This window comes from Perognathus longimembris, chromosome 14, assembly GCF_023159225.1.
Source record: "Perognathus longimembris pacificus isolate PPM17 chromosome 14, ASM2315922v1, whole genome shotgun sequence".
NCBI classification, from domain to species: domain Eukaryota; kingdom Metazoa; phylum Chordata; class Mammalia; order Rodentia; family Heteromyidae; genus Perognathus; species Perognathus longimembris.
This window is the reverse complement of record NC_063174.1, coordinates 43,306,624-43,331,137: the sequence shown is the minus strand read 5'-3', so window position 1 is coordinate 43,331,137 and position 24,514 is coordinate 43,306,624. Positions and strand designations below refer to the sequence as shown.

General features: G+C 51.8%; 1 protein-coding gene and 1 long non-coding RNA gene across 2 annotated transcripts; one reads left to right on the top strand and one right to left on the bottom strand.

Moving 5' to 3' along the window:
- Nucleotides 1–15,327: 15,327 nt before the first annotated feature.
- On the bottom strand, nt 15,328–17,149 carry LOC125362886. Its single transcript, XR_007213144.1, has 2 exons — nt 16,708–17,149; nt 15,328–16,403 (listed from the first exon to the last, which is right to left on the bottom strand). It is a non-coding gene; the product is annotated as an uncharacterized LOC125362886 (long non-coding RNA).
- Nucleotides 17,150–17,325: 176 nt separating this feature from the next.
- Nucleotides 17,326–21,605, top strand: Irf2bpl (interferon regulatory factor 2 binding protein like). The gene has a single exon (XM_048361797.1). The coding sequence runs from the start codon at nt 18,356–18,358 to the stop codon at nt 20,741–20,743; it is 2,388 nt and encodes a 795-aa protein (XP_048217754.1). The 5' UTR covers nt 17,326–18,355; the 3' UTR covers nt 20,744–21,605.
- Nucleotides 21,606–24,514: the final 2,909 nt, after the last annotated feature.

The window sequence follows — 24,514 nt, the reverse complement described above, 5'->3', positions numbered from 1 at the left end:
AAAGCTAGCATCTATTGAGTACTTGCTGTATTCTAGGTTCTGTGCTAAGCACTCTAAATGCATTCTCCCCATTTTTTAAAAAATGTTGGTTGTGGGGCTTGAACTCAGGATCTGGGCACTGTCCCTGAGCTTTTTTACTCAAGATTAGTGTTCTACCACTTTGAGTCACAGCTCTACTTCAAGTTTTTCTGGTTTGGAGTTTTCGCATTTTCTTAGTTGGAGATAAGAGCCTCACTGATTTTCCTGTCTGGGCAAGCTTCGAACCATGATCCTCAGCCTACTAGGGTTACAGGTGTGAGCCACCAAAGCCTGGCCCATTTTTCTAATTCTTACAGCAAAGTTGCAAGAAAGTTTTAGGCTGTGTGAGATTGCCCATGTTTGGTGTATTCAACGTATGAAGACAGTGGAGGACCTGGAAGGTTACCAGAAAGAGACCACACAGGCTCCTGAATCAGGATTTGAACACAGGTACTCTAGACTCAGACTTCAGTATCGCTTCCAGGTGTGTGTCCTCAGACATTTATGGAGTCTGAACTTGAGTTTCTTCATCTATAAAATGAGGATAAAAACCAAACTCACTTCATTAGGTGTCAGTTAGGTAGAAAATGCATTAATCATAGAACAATACTTTTTTTTTTGTCTTGTCAGTTGTGGGGCTTGAACTCAGGGCCTAGGCGCTGTCCCTGAGCTTTTATGATCAAGGCTAGTGCTCTACCACTTCGAACCACAGCATCACTTCTGGACAATATTTCTAACAGGATACTGTGGACCAGGAGCTGGCGGTTCAGGCCTTGTCATCTCACCTACTCAGGAGGCTGAACTCTGAAGATCATAGGAGCCAGTCCAGTCCCCAAGACTCCTATCTTCAATTAGCCAGAGGAAAAAAAAAGCTGCAAGTGGCTCAAGTGGTAAAGCACCAGCCTTCAGCAAAAAAGCTATGCAAGAGCTCATGGCTCTGACCTCAGTGCTAGGGTGACTAACAATGACTGTGTCCTTGCTATTCATATTCAAGCCTGCTGGGAGGGTGGAGAGGGGACCAGGCCAGAGTCACTGTCCCTGGGCTGGGGGTGTGACCAGAGCACCAGCTTAGCACCTTATAGAAGGAGGCCCTGGGGGAGAGAGAGAGAGAGAGAGAGAGAGAGAGCAGCCAGAGAGGAGAGTGATTGATTTTACTGCAAGAATCATGACACTGCTCTTGGCCAACAGTCTGTAAGCTAAAGGGGTCTGAGGAACTGCATTCAAAATCCTCTGACTGAGGTCTCCCCATCAACCCTGGAGAAAGTTACCTCTGGTTAGAGTGGCTGGCAGATGCCCGACCCTGGGGGCCTGCCGCCTCCTGGAGTATTTCTGCCTCTGTTGTGGAATCAGACTGCAAGGAATACATTTCCAGGAAACTGGAACTTCCTTTGCTTTGCAAAAGCCACGCTGATCTGTGAAGATCCTTTATCCTCTGGGCTTGTGCGTGCACTCCTCTCCAGCAGCTTCCTGGTTTGGGGGACACGTTTCCGATCCATGCATACATGAACGCATGACACCTGGGCTTCCGGGGTCTGGCTGTATCTGCTCTGTCTCAAGGGAACGGCGGGGAGTGATAGCAACCTTGGCAGCTACAGGACCCAAACATGATTTTGCCTAGGCCTATCTCCACCAGGGTGGGGCCCATGCCTGATGAGCAGTACTGACACTTGCACTTCTCTACCTGAGTGCTTTTTGGGGAGCAGTTACTGGGTGCCGCTCATTGGAGGGGGGAACTTCAAACCTGGGCACCCAGCTGTTTTCACACATCTTCTAGAGATTGGGGCTTTAATTCACAGACATGCATTTCTGGTGGCTTCCATCATAAAAAGGCCGAGAGGGGTCAGGAATAGGCCAAACCACACCTTTGTTTCAGCACTTTTGGATGCTCACAGATCTTTCTGGCACTGTCTGCCCTTTTGCTTGGCTGGACTCTTGCGCAAGACCTGGCTGCCCCCAACAGTCTGGCTGAAAAAATAAAATTTAAAAAAAAAATAAGCCTAGTCTCCTCCTGAGCAGCTCAACACACAGATGTATTTTCCTGGAAACATTGTATAGCTATAGCCTGGGAAAGCTTCCAAAAGTTTCCCTGAATCAAAGATAACAATAATAAGATTTTTTTTTTAAAGGTGAAAGAGAAGAGAAGCTTGGGCAAATGTTCCTGTGGATAAATGTTCAAGAGAACACATTTGGATTGTAGGGAAAGGAAAAAGAAAGGGGTTTCCAGGTCAATTCAAACATTCGTGCTCCTTTTTTTTTTTAAGGCAGTTTGAAAATAGTTGGCCTCCCTAGAGCTATTTTTTTTAAAGCTACCCAAAGGGCAAAACTACTTACCCTTCCCTCCCCCTCCTGTCTGGGGGAAGGGGGTCACACCGCTCAGAACATTCCTGAGCCCTGGCTGTAGAAAGAGGGCCTTTCCCAACCTTCCCTGCCCACCCTCGCAGGGCTGACCTAGGAGTTAGGTGTTTCCCCCCACCCAAGCAGCTGTGTTCCAGCTGTGGAGCTCTGAGGAAACATTTGGGAATCCTAGATGGAAAAGGTAAATGAGGAATGTGAAGAATGACAACCACGGCCAGAGCAGGCGATTCGAATGTGCCACGCAGTCAGCTGTTAATGCTCAGGAAACCAGGTGGAACAGTAAAGAGGTCCTTGCAGGTAAAAGTGTGTGTGGGGGGGGGCAGGTCATCATTGCCCTCCTGGGGAATGCAAGAAATGAAATTCACATGCATTAGGGACGATTCAAAGATAGTTGCACTCATAAGTTCTGGTATTTATTTACTTTTTGTTTATTTATTTACTTGCTTACTTAGTGCCTGTACTAGGGCTTGAACTCACAGCCTGGTTGCTGTTTCTTTTTCTGCCCTCAAAGATAGAGCTCTACCACTTGAGCCATACCTCCACTCTTGGCTTTTTGGTGGTTCCTTGGAGAGAAGAGTCACACTTCCTCCTGCCTAGGCTGGCTTTGAACAGGGATCCTCAGATGTCAGCCTCTTGAGGATGTAGGTTATGGGTATGAGCCTAAGTGCCACTTCCAGCTTTGGCCTTTTTTTTTTTTTTAATGAAAATATAGAAACAAGCATTATGAGATGGTTGTGTACTGACCTATCCACAAACAAAAACAAAACGCCCAAGACTTTGGAGAAAATACAGCGAGCAGAAGCTTCACATGGGCTTTTGTCATGGCTGTCGTGGATTATTGTTGGCAGGTCCACCATAGCTTGCTTGGTACAGGCAGAAGTAGGGTGGTCATTTTCCAAGCACATCCCTGAGGATTAAGATGTAGAGGGACCTAGAGATCCAAGCAGAGTCCTCTCACTATATAGCTGTAGACGTTGGCCTGACTGGGCAAGGCTGAGCAAATGGCTTTTCAGGCAGCTGAGGCTGTCAGCTGCTGCCAATACAACTGCCACAGAGCTGGGGGTGGAGGGGCAGGCCAGGCCAGAGCTGGGGGCGGGGGAACGCTGGGGTTAATGCCAGTCCAGCTGTTACCTAGGTCACAAGTTCTCTGTCTTTGAATGTTCTATGCCTTTACACTGGTACTATCAGTCACACATTCAGACAGCAACGACGAACTGCCAAGGGTAAGCCTTGAGAACCCCGTCTCAGGTGAGCAATCTTGTGAAGTCCTCCATCAACTCCTGGTGCTGAAATCACTCTGGGAGACCCACCAAGCTATGGTGAAAACTGCCTCCCCCACTTCTTCCAGCTGTCCCCTCCTAAACACTCCCCACTGTTTCCCTTCTACTGCCCCCTACCCCAGAGCCCCAACTGCCACCCCACCCCCACTTCCCCTCCCAGTGGTCTCACTCACTTCGTATCCAGGTATTTTTTCAGAGTATAGCATTTCGGGTTGCCATAGAGACTGTCCCCTCCCCCTCCAAGTAACCTTTGGGGGCTTTGAGACCCTAGAAGGAAAGCCCCAGGAAACCCCAAAACATTCTCCTTCCTGAAAACAATGGCTCCCAGGGTCTGTGCCAGACACAGCTCTGGAAATAGACTCATTGTCCTCTTGTGCAACATCCAGGAATTTGGTGAAACTTCATTTTTCAGGTTACCGATAATGCAAGTTTGGAAACTGAAACAGGAAGAAGCACAGGCTGCAAAAGCTTTTATCCAGCCCACAGCATTTCTCTTTCCAGATGCAAGGCGGTTGGTTTTCCTTTCTTGCTTGCCTTCCCCGCCCCCCAACCCCCCAGCCCCTGCCTAGCAGTACTTTTTGGTGGGGTTAAAATTAGCAGGCAGCATTCTGGTCACATGCTAGATAACAAAAGAAAAAGGAATTGTTCTGCTTGCAGCATCTAAACTGGCCAGGACCCACCTTCCCCTTCTGTGGGATTTCTGGGAAGCTGCTCCTTGGAGTCCTGATATAAAGGGACCCAGTGGCATATCCCCTTTACATCAGTCACCACTGATGGAAGAGGACACAACACCAGCCTCACCCAGGAAGACACTCAAGGATCCAAAAATAGCTTTTGCAAATCTTTCCACCAAAGAGAACAAATAAACAACATGGAAGGTGATTTCGTTGAATACCCCATGCCTTGTGTGTGGGTGTGGGAGGGTTACTGGCTGGCAGGGTTAGAATATAAAAGGATTACATCCTAGCTATAGGGGGGCAAGCACTTAGGACCATCTTTATCTCTGAACCCTGATGATAGGCTCCATCATGATCTGCTTTGTTCTTCCAGCTTTAAACTGTCACCAGCAGCCCTGGGTTAAAAATACAGCCTCTGATTCACGCACAGTCAGGAAACACGCCTGTGCTCAGTACAGAAACATGTCCGTCAACCTGGGAATGGAATCACTGCCATGAAATATGCTTTGGGCTTGCCAAAACTCAGCAGCTGCTGGAGCCCAAAACCCAGCTGCCTGGATGGTCTGGAGAAGGTGTGGTGGAGATGGTGGGGTGGAGGAAGGGGGTGGGAGGAAGGAGAGAAGGGGAGGACACTTTCTAAATCACCTGATTTCTGCCTCCAGCTTCAGTTTATTTCCAACCTAAAACCCATCTCAAAATGTCTCCAGGACCAATTGCTCCTTATCCTTTAAAAAAAAAAAATCACGTTTGAACATTCACCCTCCAGCTCGGGGCCTGCTAGCTAGGTGAAGGCAGATGGCTCCTGTTGATTAATTTATTTATGTGGAAGGGGCAACTTCGGAATCAGGAAATTCCAGCGAGACAGATGGCAACTGCCCCGACCAGAATTGCTGTAATCATCATAGGCAAACAACCAAAGAGAGACTGGTTCAAAGAAATGGCAGCTAAGTCCTAGAAAATGAAGGTGGGAGGGTATATTTCAGTCTTCCTGCTCCTACCCAAGCTTCAGTGGCAGCCATGTACTTAAGAAAGAAAGACCTAGTTCTGTTCCATTCTCTGTGTGAGAGCTAAAGAGGGTCCACTTTGTCAAGAGGATTTCACAAACCAAACAGGCCTCTGATTTGTATCTCAACTTGCAACCTCATTATCCAGATAGACCCAAACAGCAATCTCTCATGCTTTAACACAGAGCACATAAAATCCTCTCTAGTTTACATACACTATGTTTTCAGAAGAACAACTTCAGGTGTTACAAATACATAAAGGTCTGAAAGCTGAAAACCCTAGGTAAATAGTGCACTGAAATATATTTAGCAGAAAATATTGAAAACCACAGGAAACCTATGTTCCCTGGAATATGAACCAAGGTTTCAGTCCAGGAAGTGCTCAGGAAATAGCACCGAAGGAATACTGCTCACCTTTTCTACTCCCAGTGTAAATAAATCACTAACTCTCTTTGTTTCCATAGGCCTTGGCTGGAGTGGAGTATTTTTTTTTTCCCATTAAACAGGCCACCCGGAGAGTTGGCATTACCGACCTGAAAATATACCAAATCTTGAACGTACTGTTTTGTTTCTGTACATTGAATCAGGCTGTGTTTCAAATGGCAGCTTGTGCAAAATGGGAGAGGAGGCCGGGAGCCAGGCTGGTACACACACACGAGTCACCTGAAATGGAAAGAAAAATGATAGATCTATTTCACCTGGGCTCACCCTTTATCTTACAGGAACATAAGCCTGGTCTTTGTTGCCCAAGCTGATGTCATGTTCATTCTAAAGTCCATGGCGGTTCTAAGGGACTGGTTTTCTATACTGCAGTAAGATGCTTTCGGAAACATCCAGATTTCCTGCAGTCTGTGGGCAGGAGCGGGAGAGGAGGAAAAAAGAGAAGGACATGTAGCTACTCTCCCTAAGATGGATGCTGCATGATGTAAGTGGCTGGCTAAAATATCTGGCACGCTTTCGGTTTCAAGTTGCCAGCTAAATATTATTAAAAAAAAAAAAAAAGAAGATAAAATACACGCAAACTGTGCAGAACGGAGGGCTGCTGTGTTTACATCCGGGTTTTGATGACTCAAAGACTTCCACTTGAGCTTGCTGAAAAAGCTCTATTTAAAACAACAACAACAACAACAACAACAAACCAAAATAGCTTTGTGACCTGCCACCGGGGAGGAGGCCCGGGCCCGCGGATGGGACGGTGACCTCCCCAAGCGGGGGCGTTCAGCTCTGTGTGCCTGGCTTGCCTCCTAAGGACCCAGGCAGGGCTTCAGAACCAGAGCCGGGAAGGGTTAACCTTTTTCCAGAACATTTATTTCACCATCTCACTGACTAAAGAAGGGAGGAGGGGCGGGGGTTGAGAGGGGGTGGGGTGGGGGGGGGGGTGGGAAGAGGACGGGGTGTGTGTGGGGGGGGGAGCCTGCCGCGCGCGCGGAGAGGCTGCGGATCACAAGGCCATTCTGATAGCCTCCCGTCCCCATGGCAACGGCAACGGCATTTATCAGTTCCTTCTGCGCGCAGGCACCGCAAATCTGCATTGCACATGGCAGGCTTCCAGCATCTCAAATGAAAGAGCACTTTGAACGGCTGCCAAGTTTGCAAGGAGCAGAACTGTCAGGGCTGCTTAAAGCTGGCAGTTTATACTGGGGAGGTTTTTCGGCTTCCCAGCATCCCCCGGGCCTGGCAGGCTGCCAAGTACTTAGCGGAAGCTAAAAAGTAACTCGCTCCCCCCTCCTCCCTCTCCCCCCTCCCTCTCTCCCCCTGCGCCCAGCTCTACCCCCCCCCCTCCTCCACCATTCACCGCAGTGCACTCAAAATTTTCCACATGTCCTGTGTCACCAGTGCAGACTGTACAATGAGAACCAGAACACCGGCTGCCCACCATCGGGTTTTTCTTAATAATGGGGAGGTGGGGCAGGCTGGCATGAGACACTGACAGCCGGGTCCCCCTGTACTTGCCAATATCTCCAGAACCCCTGGGTGGGAACACGTGGTCTGCATGCCTTTCAGCCTTAAAAAAAAATAATAATAAAAATAAAAGCATCTTCAGAACCATAGACAACTCGCCTACCAGGCACCCCCTCCCTCCACCTCCCACCTCCCCCCCCTGCTGTGGAGGGGAGGGGGGGTGTAGAGAATGGGGGATGGGAGCACTGGTTTGGAGCTACATTTAGGGCTGGGAATGGGGATTGATTTTCCAAGCAAATGTAAAACGCTGTCCACATCCAGCTTTTCTAGGAGCGGAAGGGGTTGTTTTGGAGAGCAGGGCTGTTTCTGGATCTTTCCTTGGATCTCCCAGATGTCATGATGGCAGCTTGGAGGCCACCAGTGAGTGGGGAGGGAATCTGGAGATGGTTTTCAATGGCAAGTTTACCAGATAACTTCTGATGGTCAGGCGAAGCCCAGAGTACCAAGGACTTCTGCTGGCAGAAAATGGAAATTGGCATCGCGTTCACTGAGCTGTTCTTTTTTTTTTTTTTTTTTAATGAAAATCTACACTGAGATCAAGGGCTCAGGCTTTATTTTCCAGCACAAATAGAACGAAAATTGTCTGCTGCTTAGGCGGTTGGATAGAGTTCAGGAAAACTATGTCTGGCATTAATTCCAAAGTGGAGGTTTTGGTTCAAGCGAAGCCCATTAATTTCAGTAAACTGTTTTCACTAGTCCAGACCCTGCTGTGCAAGGACTATTTATTACCTTTTGCTAACCTGATGTCTGCAGAGTTGTAAAGCAAAGGGGAGGGGAAAAAATCCAGAGTGGAGATAGCTATATCTTGGATCAAATGGGTTTTGCACTTTCCCTTTGGGGTTCATGTTTTATAGGGAGTTTTCTAACGTGGACTTTTTGAAATCCGTACCAATTTAAAAGACTATATCTTGCAATGAATTTAAGAAGGGGAAAAAAATCCTGATGGATAGGAATCTGGTGGAAGCCTGCTTGAGAAGGGCACCTCCCGGCCAGCCACAAGGAATGCTGTGTGCCTGTCCCTGGCTCCGAAACTGCAGATCCAGTGCAAATCCCTGACAGGATCACCCTGACAATTGGGTCTAAAAATCCACTAAAACAGTGGATTCTGGCATTTCTTCTCTCTGAGGAATTGTACTAGCTGCCTTAGAAAAGCACATAAATTACTTTCCCCTTCTTTTTTTCCATGCCTTTCCTCTTTATCCCTCCAACCTCCCCCCCCCCCCCCAGTCCATCTTGATGTCATTTCAAAGAGGATGAAAAGAAGGGATTTGTCAGGCAGTCAGGTTTGTGAGTGTGTCTTGCCAGGGTCCAGCCTGGCCCCAACACACACACACACACACACACACACACACACACACACACACCACAACACTCCCCAGCTGAGAATGTTAATCAGAATTAAAAGCCAGTCAGTACTATTAAGGCATCAAACAGGAAAACCAGGAGAAGGAGGGGGATTTAGAGAAAGAGGGCGAATGTGGGGTGGGGTAGAGGGGGTGGGAATGAAATATAATTCAGTCCTTTGCTCTGGCTTTCTAAAATAAGGGAGGGTCAATGTCCTAGTAGCTCTGATTTGGTCAGCTTGTCAAATGTCAACTTGATCTGTCTTTCCTTTTAACGCTCCCCCCCCCCAACTCCTCCACATACACACCTACCCCCACCCCCGCCCCGCCCCAACACAGTCAAGTTTTGTGCTGTTCCCAAGTGTGATTAATCTCTGGCAGAGGCCAGAAACAGGAGTAGGTTTCTTGGCTGCCCGTCCGGATAAACAATCTGTTCTTGGGAAGAGTAGGTGAAAGGGGCTGAGGAGGGCTGGGGTGAGATCTGGGGTGGGGAAGGGGGGGGGCACGGGGCGGGGTGGTGGTGGCAGGAGCACAGGGTAGGAGGGCAGCTGCCCCTAGCAGAGGGCCCGCCCTCCGGGGGGGGGTGGAAATGCACTTGCCCCTCCTCCGGGGCGCGTGGTGCGCGGGTGGGTCAGGTTTCCTGGCCTGAAGAATGCGAGTTCACAGCGGCTCCTTTCTGGCAGCCAATCCCCAGCGCCCCGGGAACATTAGAGGGCCAGCGAGGGCTAGGGGACGGGGAGACACCGAGGAAGTGGAGACTCAGCTCCCCGCACCTTCGGACCCCGTCTTGAGCGCTCCGGCCAGGGCAGAAATCGGATGTCAGCGGCCCAGAACCTCCTCGCCGCTCAAGGAAACCGAGGCAGCAATTGGAAAGGCCTAGTGGGGGCGATAGTAGGAAGTGTTGTTGCAAAGAGGGAACGGGGAAAGCCAGGAGCTGCTCAAAACAAAAAGAGAATTATTTCGCAGCGCTGGAGGTCGCTGGCTGTGGATTTATTGTGTAGGCAACCAGGCAGAAAGCAGCAGTATGTAAAAGTGGGCAGGGGGAGGTAAGGGAAAGGCAGTGGCCAGAAGGCTGGGAAATGTCACCATGGAGAGAGCAGTGAAATCGAATAAAAGATGAATAATCGGGTACCTTTTTGGGGAAAAGAAATGCAGGAATAGTAGTAGAGATGCGAGAAACCCATTTCACTGAAAAGCTGTCCCATTCTGCACCTCCATTTCCTCATACACATAGCTCTGGTCTCCTAGCATTGGAGAAGCCTGGCCCAGGCTCCCTTTCCTTTGGATTTAATTACATAAAAATGCTGAACAAAAACCTGTAATTACACCCTTAGTCCCTGTCACTCAGACCCTCCCTGCATACTTCCTGCCTAGTTTTGTTTTTTTTTTTAAGAGGAGGTCATTGCCTCTTTCTTTCCAAATTGGCCAAAACAAAAAAGTAAAAGCCCTAAATAAATCCAGTAGCTCTCCTACCCCCATCCCCCAACACCACCAGGGTTGGGGAGAGGGAGGGGACCATTTTTCTTTCCAGGAGAGATAACCAGGAACCAGCCAAACTGTGCTATTGTCTTGGCCCAACTCCTAGGCCAAGAGGCACTCACTGTTCATTTGTCCCTTGGCTCAGGACAGAGCTGCCAGGCTGGTCAGCCTGCATGGCTAGGGTGTAGCATCAGGCTTGGTTTTCCATGGGTTTCATCCAGAAGGTCTCAGTGCGCAGAAAAGAGCTCTGTGTCAGTACTGGCCACCCTATAGCCTTAGGCATTCACATACAGGATTTCACAGTGAGCCACTAGAGTAAGAACAGGATTTAAGATGGGCATTTGACAGGTGAGGAGAGGCAGCCTAGAGAGAAGATGGATTGTTTCCAGTCGGTCATGTGGCTGGGGAGAGTGTTGAATAAGTGCTGTCTCTCATGGTTCTTGTGCTATTGCATCAGAAAACTAGGACACCTAGGAGGAAATGGAAGCTTCTAGATTCTGGGCTGGAGCCAGTCTAGCTTGATTCATCCTTAGATCTTTAGCTAGATGGGAATGTAGCTCAGTGGTAAAGTGCTTATCCGGCATGCTGGAGGCTATGGGTTCAATCTCCAGCACTGCCAAAACAAAAGAAAAAACAAAAAAGGTTACTCTAGATAAATCATTAGATCACCAAACGAATGCCAATGGAGGAGGACAAGTTGAGGAGTTGGGGGACAGAAACCCAGCAGGTCCTTGGGCAGCCAGGTTTCAGCTTTGTAAGTAGAATAGTTTCACACCCACCAGGTATCCAGGGACCCATGGAGTTTAGATCCTCAATGTCTGGCCAGAAGAGAAAGGTTAGAGCCTGGTGGTCCTCCAGATGTGTAAGGGCTGGGGCTCACTGTGTTCCCTGCCTTTCTATGATCAGGTTTAAGTTCCTGTCCTAGACCTACTGTGAGGGCAGCAGTTACCCTAGTCATCAAGGGGGCCCCAATCCAATGTGACCTGACTTAGGTAGGAATAAAGGCTTGTTACTTGTGCTATTTAAAGTTCAGCTCTGGAAAAAGCTCCTTGCAGGATAAAAGGTTGCTCTTCATTTTCCTTTCTTCCCTTTGAGGTTCAGCCTGAGGGACCTGCCTCAGAAGTGCAACTTAAAAGTGTGTGTGCACATGCATGTGTGCTGGTTCTGGGGCTTGAACTCAGGGCCTGAACACTATCTTGAGCTTTTTTGCTCAAGGTTATCACTTAAACCATACCACCATTTTCCAGGGGTTTTTTTTTTCTTCTGGTTAATTGAACATAAGAATCTCACAGACTTTTCCTGCCTGGGCTGGCTTTGGGCCACAACTCTCAGATCTCAGCCACCTGAGTAGCTGGAATTACAGGTGTGAGCCACTAGCACCCAGCTTTAAAGCAAGCCTTCTTGACAAGAAACTCTGGCAGTCCCTAGTCACTTCAGTGAGTTCTTCAGATTTTCCTGTCACCTCTGCCTCTAGCCACAGCGTAGAAAACACAAAAAGAGAGAAGCGTCTCTGGAGATGCCAAGGAAATATGGCTAGAAGCTGGATGATGATTTTTTTAGCTCCAAAATAACACATGGTGATTTATGCATGACCTTACACCTACTGGGACCCTCGTGGATTTAACCTGTAAACTCCTGTGGGCAGAAAGATTTTATTTTGTAGTTTCTTAGCAGCATCTAGGACCCCCAAAAGGCTAGCAGCTGTCAAGATGAATGCCAAGCTTACAGCAGGAGAAGCTGTGTTTCCGGTAATTCTGGACCACCTCTGGCCTGCTCGCCTCAGGGCCTCACCTGTACTGAAGGCTGTTGAAAGTAACACCTACCTCACAGGCCGGTGTGGGGACTGGTGAGATAATGTCTGGGAATGCACTTTGGAGCCCTACACAAGTGTCATTATATTGTTAATAATCTCTTACATTTTATTAAGCATATTATAATATCGTGTCTTCCGCCTGGGCCAGTGAGCCAAAAGGAGGCAGCATAATTATTCCCAGTCTTTTTTTTTTTGTTTGTTTGTTTTTACTGATGAAGAAAACCCAAGTTCAAGTGAGTTGCTCAAGGACACACAGCTCTTTAAGGTCAGCCAAGTCCAAGTGGAACAACACAATGTAACTATCTGCTGATACTCACCCTTCTCTCTTGGCTCCCTAGCTGGGCTTCTGAGCAACTCAGCTCAAGCAAATCAAAATATTTGGAAGTCTTGGGTCTATCCACCCAAACCAGGGAAAGCAGCGATGGCGGACCGCGGAGGACCAGGCTCTGGGAGGGGCTTCCTGTGCTTGAGGTTCGGGAGGCCCTGGCAGGAAAGGGCCGGCGGCAGTGGGTCGCTGTGGGTCTGTCTCCGACGCTGAGCCGTGGAAATCCCCAGCTCACTGCAGGCAGTGGGGAGCGAGCCTGGCTCATGAAGGCCCATGCGCACCGCATGCAGGGTGGGGTGGAGAGTCTTGGGGCGTGCACCACTCGTGACCTTTGACTGCTACTTCCCCAGGGACCCTGTTTACTGTCCTGTCGACCACCACGGCTTCTTTCCTCACCTGCCCCCTTGCTGGGGTTGTTTGAACCCAACCAGGGCAATGAATAGCACCCTTGTCTGACGATTCCTCTTGTTTTCCCTCTAGACCTGGTCCTGGGTAGCTTAGTGCAGGGTCCCTTTATTTTTGAAACACACACACACACACACACACACACACACACTGGTTTTGCTGAGGACAGCGCTCGGTTCCCCCTTCCCGCACCCGCCGTGTCCTGGCACGTTGGCAAGGAAAGGAAGCCGGGAGGAGGCAGGAACCAGACGCGACTCCCCCATGCTTTTCTTCCCCTCCCGGTTCCCCGCCCCTCCAGGAAGAAATGAGCCAAGAAGAGCCGATCGCTCTGGTCCGCCACGGTGCCAGCAGCACCAACCACCGCGCCCGCCCCCACTTCCCTTGCACCCGGCGGTGCCCGCGCGCCCCTGGCTGGGCAGGTCCTGACGGGCGGCGCAGGCTCGGCTCCCGCGGGGCCGCTCAGCGAATCGCGTCCTGCCTGGGATTTTACGCTCGAGTGGTTCTTGCGTAACCCTATGCCCTGGCCCAACTTAATACTTTTTTTTTTTTTTTTTTAAATACCAGGATTAATTCTTTAGGGAAAGGCAGAGACTTCCGCCACGGATCGGGCCCGGGAGTAAACGTGTAAATCACCCCGCGGTCTCCATTCCTCCCCATTCTCCTAGGCTCTGCAAAAAAATAAAAAAGCTCAGTGTTCTGGGAACTCTGGCTCGCTGGGATCCGGGCCTGGGAGAAGCCCGAGGAGGGCCCAACCCAGACGTTTGTTTTCATCTACACCCCGTAGCTCTCCCAGGCCAGGAACTCGGGCTTTGCTTACGGGGGCCCTGGCTGAGTGTGACCAAAAAAGGCTTTTCTCTCTCCGGAGCGCTTGGCGGCGCGCGCTGCAGCCGGGTGACGCGAGGTTCAGCCTCGGCCTCCAGAGCCAGCTGGCTGCAGAGATACCAGGCCCAAAGCACCCCCTCTCTGTGCCCATCTCTGCTACAAGCCTGGGGGGCAGAGGAGGGCGGAAGGGAGAGTTAGCTCTAGGTAATGTTCTCAACCCCGATTTTGAGCTCTGGAGCCCTCCGGAAAGGATGAAGGGAAAGTCAAACCTCTGTTTATAGAACTGAGAGGTTCTCTGAGGTTGATAGCTCAGATGGCAAGCTGGGGAGACAGCTAGTGAGGAAGAACTCTGGGGAGAGGGTGCTGGCATTTTGTGCCCTGCTCTACTTATGTCTTTGTATCCCGCATACTCAACAGCAGAGCTGCCTCTCTGTATGCACCCGATTTCTTGGGTTGAGCCCCCACCATCCCCAGCTCAATTCCTTCCCACGTGGTCACAGTATTGCTGTCAGAGAAGGGAGTTGGGGGGTGGGGGAATAATCCATCTCCAAAATGCTGCAGGTCTTGCCGCTCAACAATCTGACACATTCCCAAACAGGGCCATCTCAGACAGGTAGTTAAAAAGCAATTTATCAGCCGGGTGCTGGTGGCTCACACCTATAATCCTAGCTACTTAGGAGGCTGAAATCCAAGCAGGAAAGTCTATGAGACTCTTATCTCCAATTAACCACCAAAAAGCTAGAAATAGAGCTATGGCTCAGGTGGTAGTGTATTAACCTTGAGCAGAAAAAGCTAAGGGGCAGTGCCTAGACCCCGAGTTCAAGCCCCAGGACTGGCACTAATAAATAAGTCAATAAATAGCAAGTTGTCACCATAAAATGATGCCATTGTCTTTTTTGGGGGGTGGGGAGAGTTGTATTTTTTTAATCAAAGGATTATAAGACTGAAGCATGAAATGGAAGTTTGTTTAAATGTACTCTGAATTCTTGCAGTGTGTCTGAAGATACACCAGCATGCAGTGTGTATTTATATCTATCCTTTATTAACAGTGGAGATGGAGACAAGCTGGGGAGATGGAGACATGTGTGTGCATACCAAACATAACACCATGACACAAGAACCCAACATGCTTTCTCTAGCTGCCCAGACAGAGGCTTTGTGATTAAGTTGCTATTTCTCCAGAATTTGGGATCTATTCAAGAGAATAGCTGGGGCTGGGAATGTGGCTTAGCGGTAGAGTGCTTGCCTAGGATGCATGAAGCCCTGGGTTCGATTCCTCAGTACCACATATACAGAAAAAGCTGGAAGTGGCGCTGTGGCTCATGGTAGAGTGCTAGCCGTGAGCAAAAAGAAGCCAGGAACAGTGCTCAGACCCTTAGTTCAAGTTCAAGCCCCAGGACTGGCAGAGAGAGAGAGAGAGAGAGAGAGAGAGAGAGAGAGAGAGAGAGAGAGAGAGAGAGAGAGAGAGAGAATGACTAAATAATGTAAAGAAATGGGTCAACTATCCATGCCAAGGCTCAGGAGCCCCAGGCTGGTAGGGCCTTCAAGCCATTCCCAGGCCTGTGTTTTGACTCACTCCAGGGTAGCTGTGGTGTGGGGAAGGCTGGAGGGGGTGAGGCAATGCCAGCAGCAGCTCTCTGCAGAGGAATCATCCCTCTGAGCCAGCAGGCCAGGCAAAGTTTATTATTGCACTGGAGCGCACAGTGAGCTCACTGTTTTGCAACAACAGAAATCTGGCTGCTCTGAGATGAAAGAGAGGCTCCCCTAAGGGCTCTTCTCTCTCTTTCTCCTGGGTAGGAGAGTAGGTTCTCGAGGTCAAATGTCAAAATAAAAATAAGTAGTTATTATTGCTTCAACGGAACTTTATTACGATAGTGGTAATTGCAGTGATAAGAATGCTCTATATGTCATACACACTTTTACAAAGCACTCTCACGTGTTGGCCAGCTACAATACAAATACCAATATCAACACTAACAATAACCAACACTTACTGTTATCTTCCTGTGCATCCCACAACACTCGGCTCTACACTGTGCACTGGGTATTTGTTACGGTCTGGCAATGGCAGGTCCACAGCTTCTGTATAAAGAAGAATTCAGTGGCACAATCTGAAAGGGGAGGGCTTGGTTTTGATCATACATTTGCAGAGTGCTTTGATTTTCTGTATGGGGTACAGATGGAAATTTTGAGCACCCCAACATATTCCCATACCATCCCCTACACTCTGGAGCCTAAGCTTGTGATTTACTGGCTTTAGATCCCAGCCCACCTCCAGTGGCTGAGGGATAGTTATTTAACCTCTTTCCTAGTGTGCAAACTCATACTAATAGACTCTACCTTGTAGATAATAAGAGTTTACTAATGGAATCTACCTTGTAGATAATAAGGGCTTAATAATGTAGCTAATGCCCCTCAATATTTTATATCTACACTATAACGTAACCAATATTAAGAGTGATTCAAATAAACCACCACCTTGTACAGTACCTGGCCCATAGTCTCAGTGAGTTACTTCTTGGTATGACAAGAAACAAATTGAAATCTCCAACCACCCTAACCAGTTGGAAGCTATCATTCTGCTTTACAGAAGGAAAACAGAGGTTGTATAAATAACTAGCTCAAGTTGCAAAGCCAGTAAGTAATGGGAAATTCTAACCCTGTGGGCAGAACCCAATCCCATTATACTGCCTTCCCTCCTCCAGGCCCCCCCCCCCAGGGATTATCTCAATTTTCATGAAATACAAAAAGCAGAACCGATAAACAAGAGAATCAGCTGTAATGCGCCAACCAGCGCTAACCAGAGCTATGACCGACATACCTGTTCTGCAATGAGTAATAATGATGAGCTGTGATCACCAGGGAAAAGAAATCATGGCCTTCCTTGCACAGCCTACCAGGGCAGCGTGGAATGAAATCACTGCACGTCAGAAAAGGGGAAAAGATATGAAAACTGCGGATGTGGTGCACAGAAAGCTATCAATATTACTAAATGCTGCCCCTAACTCTTTTTTTTTTAGGATCAAACCCAGAAAAACCACTCACCTGTTTGGGCTCTCAGCGCCTGCCCCTCCCCTCCCTCCACTGCAGCTGTGCGCAGTCAGTTGACTGCTTTTCCTTAAAGGCCTCGGGGTGCTCGTAGCTTCTTTTAGACTTTCAGCCAAAAAAAAAAAAAAAAAAAAGTTCTTTTAAGAGTTCGGCCAAGGGAGGGAGGGGTGGCTCACCCTGAATTCTTTTAGCGCCATCGTCGAAGCTCGGGGTTCCTAGACCAAGGCGCAGAAACGAATCTGAAAGGCAATTGCTGGATGACGGAAAACCAGATAATTTCTCAGGAGCTTGGACATGAGGGGGAGGGGGGGAGGGTGGCAAGGACTGTAACCTCCACCAGGGCGGGGAGTTCTGATCGCTGCCGAAATGAGTAATCCCTTAGGGGAAATCACAGCGAAAACCCTGCAACAAGCTATGTAACATGTACGGCCCAGGGTGGGGTGAGGTGAGGTGGGAAACGCTGATCGGAAACGACGCTCGGGGTGTGCTTCAGGGCGGTTTTTACGCGGGGAAGCCGGGCAGGAAAAGGAAAGGTCACAGTCTGTTTCATTTCCACCCCACGGCCCCGGACTTCCAGCCCCGGCTCGCCGGGCTTCAGCTGTCGTACGCACACGGCGAGGGGGGGGGCGGGGGGAAGGGAGGGCGGAGGCGCGGAGGCGGGGCCGGCGGGGAGGAATCTGGGCGTCCTGCCGCGCATGCGCCCTCCCGGAGCAACAAGTGGGCTCCACAGACAGAGGAAGTGTAAAGGGGGGGGGGGTGGTGGTGGCGGCGGGGTGTGTGTGGGGGGGGGGAACTGGTGCAGAGCATGGCGGTGACGTCAGCGCTCCGCCCGGGCGGCATCCCGCGCGGCCGAGCCGGGGACAGCGCGAGCTGCAGCCGGAGCAGGAGCGCCGAGACGCGCCTCCGGAACGTAGAGTAACAATCACAACCCCACATTCCGGGCGAGCGCGAGCGGGAAGGGATGCGACTCGGGTCGAGGCGCCGCGCGAGTGCCCTGCAGCCGACGTGAGCGCCACCAGCCGCGGCGGCCCAGGAGCCCCGCCAGGCCGGGAGGTGGGGTGAGCGGCGGGAGCCTGTCTGCCTTCCTGCCTGCCTGCCTGCCTGCCTGCGTGCGTGCGTGCGTGCGCTCCTCGCCGGTGCTCGCCTGCGTCCTGGAAGCGGTGGCCGCGGCGGCTCCCTCCGGCGTGCAAACCCCGCCGCCGCCAGCGCACCGGCCGACGCTGCGGAGGGGAGAAGCTACTCTCTGCCTGCCATCCCCCTCCCCCGGCCCTCCCGGGAAGCAGCGGCTTCAGCAAGACTGGACCCGGGCACCGGGTGGCACAGCCCTCTAGCCCTTGTCCCGGGGTGCCTGGCGGGGAGAGGACGCATCTCCTAGGGCCCCCCCCCCCCCCGGGAGAAAGGAAGCGGCAGCCCCCTTCCAGCGTCCACGCACCAGCCGATCCGGGGAGGGGGCCGAGAGGCGGCGACGGCCAGCACCCGGCACCCTAGCCCCCTCCCCCCGGGACCCGGAGCTTCCAGCCCCGATCCACGCCACCAGGAAGAAGGCGCCTGAGCTCGCCCGACCCGACAGCCGCCGCAGGAGGTGGGGGCGAGGAGCGGGCTGAACCCGTTCGGCGCCCCGGCGGTGGAGCCCCAGCGGGGAGGCACTGCGCCGGCGGTGGAGACTCGCGCTCCCTCCAGCCCCTGGGGCAGAACTTTCTCGCCCCCCCCCTCCTCGTCCCTCCCCCGCAGCTGGACTCCCTCCCTACCCAGCCCGTCCTCCCGCAGGAGAAGGCGCCGCGGAGACAGCCCGGGCGGGGGCCTACCTTCCCCGGGGCTGGCATCATGTCGGCGGCGCAGGTGTCCTCGTCCCGGAGACAGTCTTGCTACCTGTGCGACCTGCCCCGAATGCCCTGGGCCATGATCTGGGACTTCTCCGAACCCGTGTGCCGGGGCTGCGTCAACTACGAGGGCGCCGATCGCATCGAGTTTGTGATCGAGACCGCGCGTCAGCTGAAGCGAGCGCACGGCTGCTTCCAGGACGGCCGCTCCCCGGGGCCGCCGCCGCCCGTCGGGGTCAAGACGGTGGGCTTGTCCGCCAAGGAAGCGGCGGCGGCGGCGGCGGCTGCAGCGGCCGCCGCACAGCAGCAGCAGCAGCAACAGCAGCAGCAACAGCAGCAGCAGCAACAGCAGCAGCAGCAGCAGCAACAGCAGCAGCTCAACCACGTCGATGGTTCCAGCAAGCCTGCGGTGCTGGCGGCCCCGTCCGGCCTGGAGCGCTACGGCCTGAGCGCAGCCGCTGCCGCTGCTGCTGCCGCCGCCGCTGCCGTGGAACAGCGAAGCCGGTTCGAGTATCCGCCACCGCCGGTGAGCCTGGGAACCAGCAGTCACGCCACGCGGCTGCCCAATGGCTTGGGGGGCCCAAACGGCTTCCCCAAGTCGGGACCCGAGGAGGGACCCCCAGAACTGAACCGCCAGAGCCCCAACTCGTCCTCGGCGGCGGCCTCGGTGGCGTCTCGGCGTGGGACGCACAGTGGGCTGGTGACAGGGCTGCCCAACCCAGGGGGTGGCGGGGGCCCCCAGCTCACGGTGCCCCCGAACCTGCTGCCGCAGACGCTGCTTAACGGCCCAGCCAGCGCTGCGGTATTGCCCCCACCCCCGCCCCACGGGCTGGGCAGCCGCGGGCCCCCGACGCCCGCGCCCCCGGGAGCTCCCGGAGGCCCGGCTGGTCTCGGGGGCGCCTCGGGCGCCACGGCTACGGCGTCCTCGGCAGCGGCGTCTTCCACCTCGTCGTCCTCGGTGGCCGAGGTGGGCGTGGGTGCCGGGGGGAAGAGGCCCGGCTCGGTGTCGAGCACCGATCAGGAGCGCGAGCTGAAGGAGAAGCAGCGCAATGCCGAGGCCCTGGCGGAGCTGAGCGAGAGCATGCGGAACCGCGCGGAGGAGTGGGCCAACAAGCCCAAGATGGTGCGGGACACGCTGCTCACGCTGGCCGGCTGCACGCCCTACGAGGTGCGCTTCAAGAAGGACCACTCGCTGCTGGGCCGCGTCTTCGCCTTCGATGCCGTCTCCAAGCCCGGCATGGACTACGAGCTGAAGCTGTTCATTGAGTATCCCACGGGCTCGGGGAACGTGTACTCCAGCGCGTCCGGGGTGGCCAAGCAGATGTACCAGGACTGCATGAAGGACTTCGGCCGGGGCCTCTCCTCCGGCTTCAAGTACCTGGAGTACGAGAAGAAGCATGGCTCCGGGGACTGGCGCTTGCTTGGGGACCTGCTGCCCGAGGCCGTGCGCTTCTTCAAGGAGGGTGTGCCCGGCGCTGACATGCTGCCCCAGCCCTACCTGGACGCCAGTTGCCCCATGTTGCCTACCGCGCTGGTGAGCCTCAGCCGCGCCCCCAGCGCGCCTCCGGGCACCGGGGCCCTGCCACCTGCCGCGCCCTCGGGCCGGGGTGCAGCCGCCAGCCTGCGCAAGAGGAAGGCGTCCCCCGAGCCCCCAGACTCGGCCGAGGGCGCGCTGAAGCTGGGCGAGGAACAGCAGAGGCAGCAGTGGATGGCCAACCAGAGCGAGGCCCTGAAGCTCACCATGTCGGCTGGGGGCTTTGCGGCTCCAGGCCACGCAGCAGGGGGGCCGCCGCCGCCGCCCCCACCCCTGGGACCCCATTCCAACAGGACCACCCCGCCGGAGTCAGCCCCCCAGAACGGGCCGTCCCCGATGGCCGCCCTCATGTCAGTGGCAGATACTCTGGGCACGGCGCACTCGCCCAAGGACGGCAGCTCCGTGCACTCTACCACTGCGTCTGCCCGGCGCAACAGCAGTAGTCCAGTGTCGCCTGCCTCCGTGCCCGGGCAGCGCCGCTTGGCGTCACGTAACGGGGACCTGAATTTACAGGTGGCGCCCCCACCACCTAATGCCCACCCGGGCATGGACCAAGTGCACCCCCAAAACATTCCGGATTCCCCTATGGCCAACAGCGGACCCCTCTGCTGTACTATTTGCCACGAACGTTTGGAGGACACGCATTTCGTTCAGTGCCCCTCCGTCCCTAGCCACAAATTCTGCTTCCCTTGTTCTAGAGAGAGTATCAAGGCCCAGGGGGCCACTGGCGAGGTGTATTGTCCCAGCGGAGAGAAATGCCCCCTAGTTGGGTCGAATGTACCTTGGGCCTTCATGCAGGGCGAAATCGCGACTATCTTAGCTGGGGATGTTAAAGTGAAAAAGGAGAGAGACCCTTGAACCACAGGGCCACCACCTACTTTTTGCCCCAGACCAGTTCCTCTCCCATCCCGAGGGCCCCACCCCCACGCCCCTCCCCTTCCCTTTCTCCACCCCTCCAAGATGTAGAATTGTGAATATAACAAACTGCAAAAAGTTAGTCTTATGTATAGACATTATTTTCGTCGTATGTTTCTATATTTTGGAACAAAGGTATGTAACTTCTTCATTTGAAGGATAAGCTGGTTTGTGTTAAGCAGTATAATATTGGTTGGGTTATTCGCATCATAATCGTTAGCATTTACTTGTGGCAGAATGTTTGCCTAGGTACAGAATTAATAGCCCTTAGCAACCACTGCTGCTGGTGTGTATTTTTGTAAATGTTATGCACTCTGAAAGGAAAAACACACATGAAAGAAAAATACTTTTTTTGTTGTTTTGTTTTGCCAAGGCCAGTGTTGCTGCCTAAAAAAAAAATTAATAATATTAATGATGATGCTATAAAATGGTGAAAGCTTCTTTCTAAACAGCCCCAAGTGTTGAGGTCTTCACTTAATTTTTGTGTTCTGTTCTGTTTTGTTTTCCTGTTTTGTTTGCAAAATGGTAAAGGGGGGGATGTTGGGGGAGGGCTGGGGTGTTTTTTTTGTTGCAAGTTTGTGAAGGGGGAAATGTTTTGGTTTGTTTCTACTGACCTGAATGTGTTGGGTCTTCACGTGTTGTTTTGTTTTTTGCTTTATTGATGCACGGATGCTTTTGAACAGTAGAGCGAAATGTTAGACATGGAGAATCTGCTCTGTTTGTCCTTTATACATTTCTGTAGTTAACAGAACACTGTAATGTGCCTTGGAGCTTAGTAACTTGTAATAAATTCAATTGATATTAATTCTGCCCTGAGTCAGCAAGTTTGTCTTTCTAGGACTAAGTCCACACAACTTCAACTAGAAGGGACAACTCCCTACTACCCCCAACCTGGAGGAGGAATGCTAGAGCCTTTGAAAGCTTCACTTGCTGGCAATCAGGGAAGGCCCTGTTCTGCCGGCTGCCCCTCCCCCTGGGTACCAGGCTATTTACATTCACCTCTTGGGGAGCCGACAGTTGCTGACTAAGCGATTTCTGTTTACTCTTCAGCATCTCTTTTCCCACCCGGATGTGGGGCCCAGCTGCAAATGGCATTGTCAGGAATGCTTTTCGGTGTCTCTCACCCTGGGGCCCAGAGTTTATGCTGATGCCCAATGCAGCTGTGACTGAGGGTGTGGGCGTGAAGCTGGGGGGGGGGGCCGGAGAGGAGCAAAGGTGCTCTGCCTCTTGTAAATGGCAGAATTCGCTGGTTACTGAACATTTAAAACAAAAGCACTCCGGAGCTGAGAGCTGACAGTAGAGAACAGCTTCACAGGACCCCAGGGGTGCCCTTCTAGAAATTCTGGAAAAATCCGTTTTTTCTCATTCATGACACGCCTTCCCCCCACTTTAATAAGTGTTTCTGAGGACAACACATAGTGGATGGGGGCAGGTTTGGAGGGGTGCCGGAGAGGAGAGAAGAAACGCAAACCCAGCTCCTGAAGCAAAGCTTAGACCCCAAACAGAATCTCTTCAACAGACGGAGAAGTGCAGTCGTCATTTAGCACTTGGGCGGCATTTGAGAAGAGCGAGCTGGTGGGGAAAGAGACCCAGCCCCCACTTCCCCCCCACCCCGAGCTAGGCAAACAAATCAGGCTTGAACCTTGTACTTTCCTGGAGGCCCAGAGAGGAAGGCTAGAAACCAGAAGGGAGGAAGCAAAACAAAACGCGGAGATCCTATCTGAAAATCATTCCTGGCCACACCCCATTCCTGGGCGGGGCGAACCGGGCCTGGAACTGCCAGGCCCAGGCTAAAGAACTAGTGGAGAAATTTGGGTACCCCTCACCCGACTCCCATCGAAGGAGCGGGGAGGTGGGTATGCACGCAGGCATGTTTGGGGTAGGCAAATCACGGGTTAGGCCTGAATCACACCGGAGTGGTGGAGGTTGAGTGAATGCTGGGACTTGCTCTTAACTAACCCTTTTAGTTTCTGTTCCTGTTTAGCCACCGCCATTGTGAAGTTTGTGTGTGTGTGCGTGTGTGTGTGTGTGTGTGTGTGTGTGTGTAGCTTGTGGATACATGGTAGTATGGGTGGATCTTAATCCTGGTTCATGGGAGGTGCCTGTCTCACCTCTGTCAGAATCTCCCCACATATAAATAGATATTCATGTCAGCTTCCTGCAAATGTGTCCTTGCATTTTCATCGGCTGCCAAGTGTTGTATTGGTGCTTGTGAGTCATGAAACCTATTTTCATCCTCAGGGGTAATTAACTTGGGGGTGATAATGCATAGCAGACTTGCAAGAAGAGTTAATTCTAAAATCCATCCTTGCCTGGCTACCAATCACACATTTCACTTAAAGGTCTGGGTTGGCTTTTCTCATGAGCTCATTAATAAAAACAGAGGATGTTCTGCCTGGAAAATCCTTTAAGGTGTTCCCAACCCCCACTCCCAAAGCATATCCTCTTGAAATGGGTATCGCTCAGCAGCCTGCAAAGACAAGATGGAGAGAGGGTCAGGGGTATAATTTAACCACTCCTGAAGGAAGGTGTGAATATGAACGTAGATGTGTGGATTACCTGCCTGGGTGTGGATCCTCTAATGAGTAGTGTCTGGTGGCTCCAATTGGGAGCCTGCCCTGTTATCGGCTTCTTGTGTGCACATGTCTCTTCATTGCTTTGGTATTATATTCAGGACTCTGAGGATTACAAGACCCTTCATTACTGGTGCACCTAGGTAAGTGAGGGGGCCTATTATTAAGAGCTGAACACCGTATAGTTCTTTCTCCTGCTTGTTGCCTGGTGCTATTATTAGCTCGGGGCATCCAGCAAAAGAGGCCAGTTTGGTTTATCTGAGGAAGCCTGACTTGACAGACCTTGACAGACAGGAGAGGAGGAGAGAACAGGACCCAAAATAGAGCAGTTGGGGTGGAACCTAGGCTGGAAGTGAATTATAATGGGGCAGTTAATTAAAGTTTACCATAGCCCTAGGCCTTCTGATAAATGGTAGCTCCCCCTTCTTTTTTTTTTTTTTTTTGATAGTGGGGTGGGGGAGCCATGTGATTGACCTTTCTCTTTGATTGGCTCACTTCCGATGCTAGTTTGGTTGCTTTGTTCAGTCATGCTGTAGTCTTCTACTACATACTCCCTTCCCTGAAGCATTCTGGTTAGACACCCAGAAAGCATTTTCCCTTTCTGGCGCCTGGAAGGATTCTTGTGTGCTTTAGAGATTCAGATCCAGACCAGGTGCTGGTGGTGCTCACTCCCGTAATCCTAATTACTCAGAATGCTGAGAGCTGAGGATCCATGTTCGAAGCCAGCCTGGGCAGACAAATCTGAAACTTACCTTTGATTAACCAGCAAAATACCAACAGTGGAGGTATGGTTCAAGAGATAGGAGTGACAGCCTTGAGCCCCAAAGCCAAGAGAGTGCACAGCCCTGAGTTCAGGACCCAGTAATGGCACACAAAAATTCAAAACAGAAAAAAACCAACACACACCAAAAAGCAGAGAGATTCCAAGCCAGATGTCTGAATGCACCTAGGCTTCATCCATCTCCTATCCCATCCGCCTGCTCCCTCATCAGAGCCAAAGTAGCTGACATTTTAAGACCTATATTATATGCATTCTCATGTGCCTAATCCTAGCTGGATTTTCTTTAAAAGGATATAGGTTAGTAGGTTAGGGCAATGAGTTCATTGATCAACAACGTTAAGAGATTAAGCTCATGGGAGC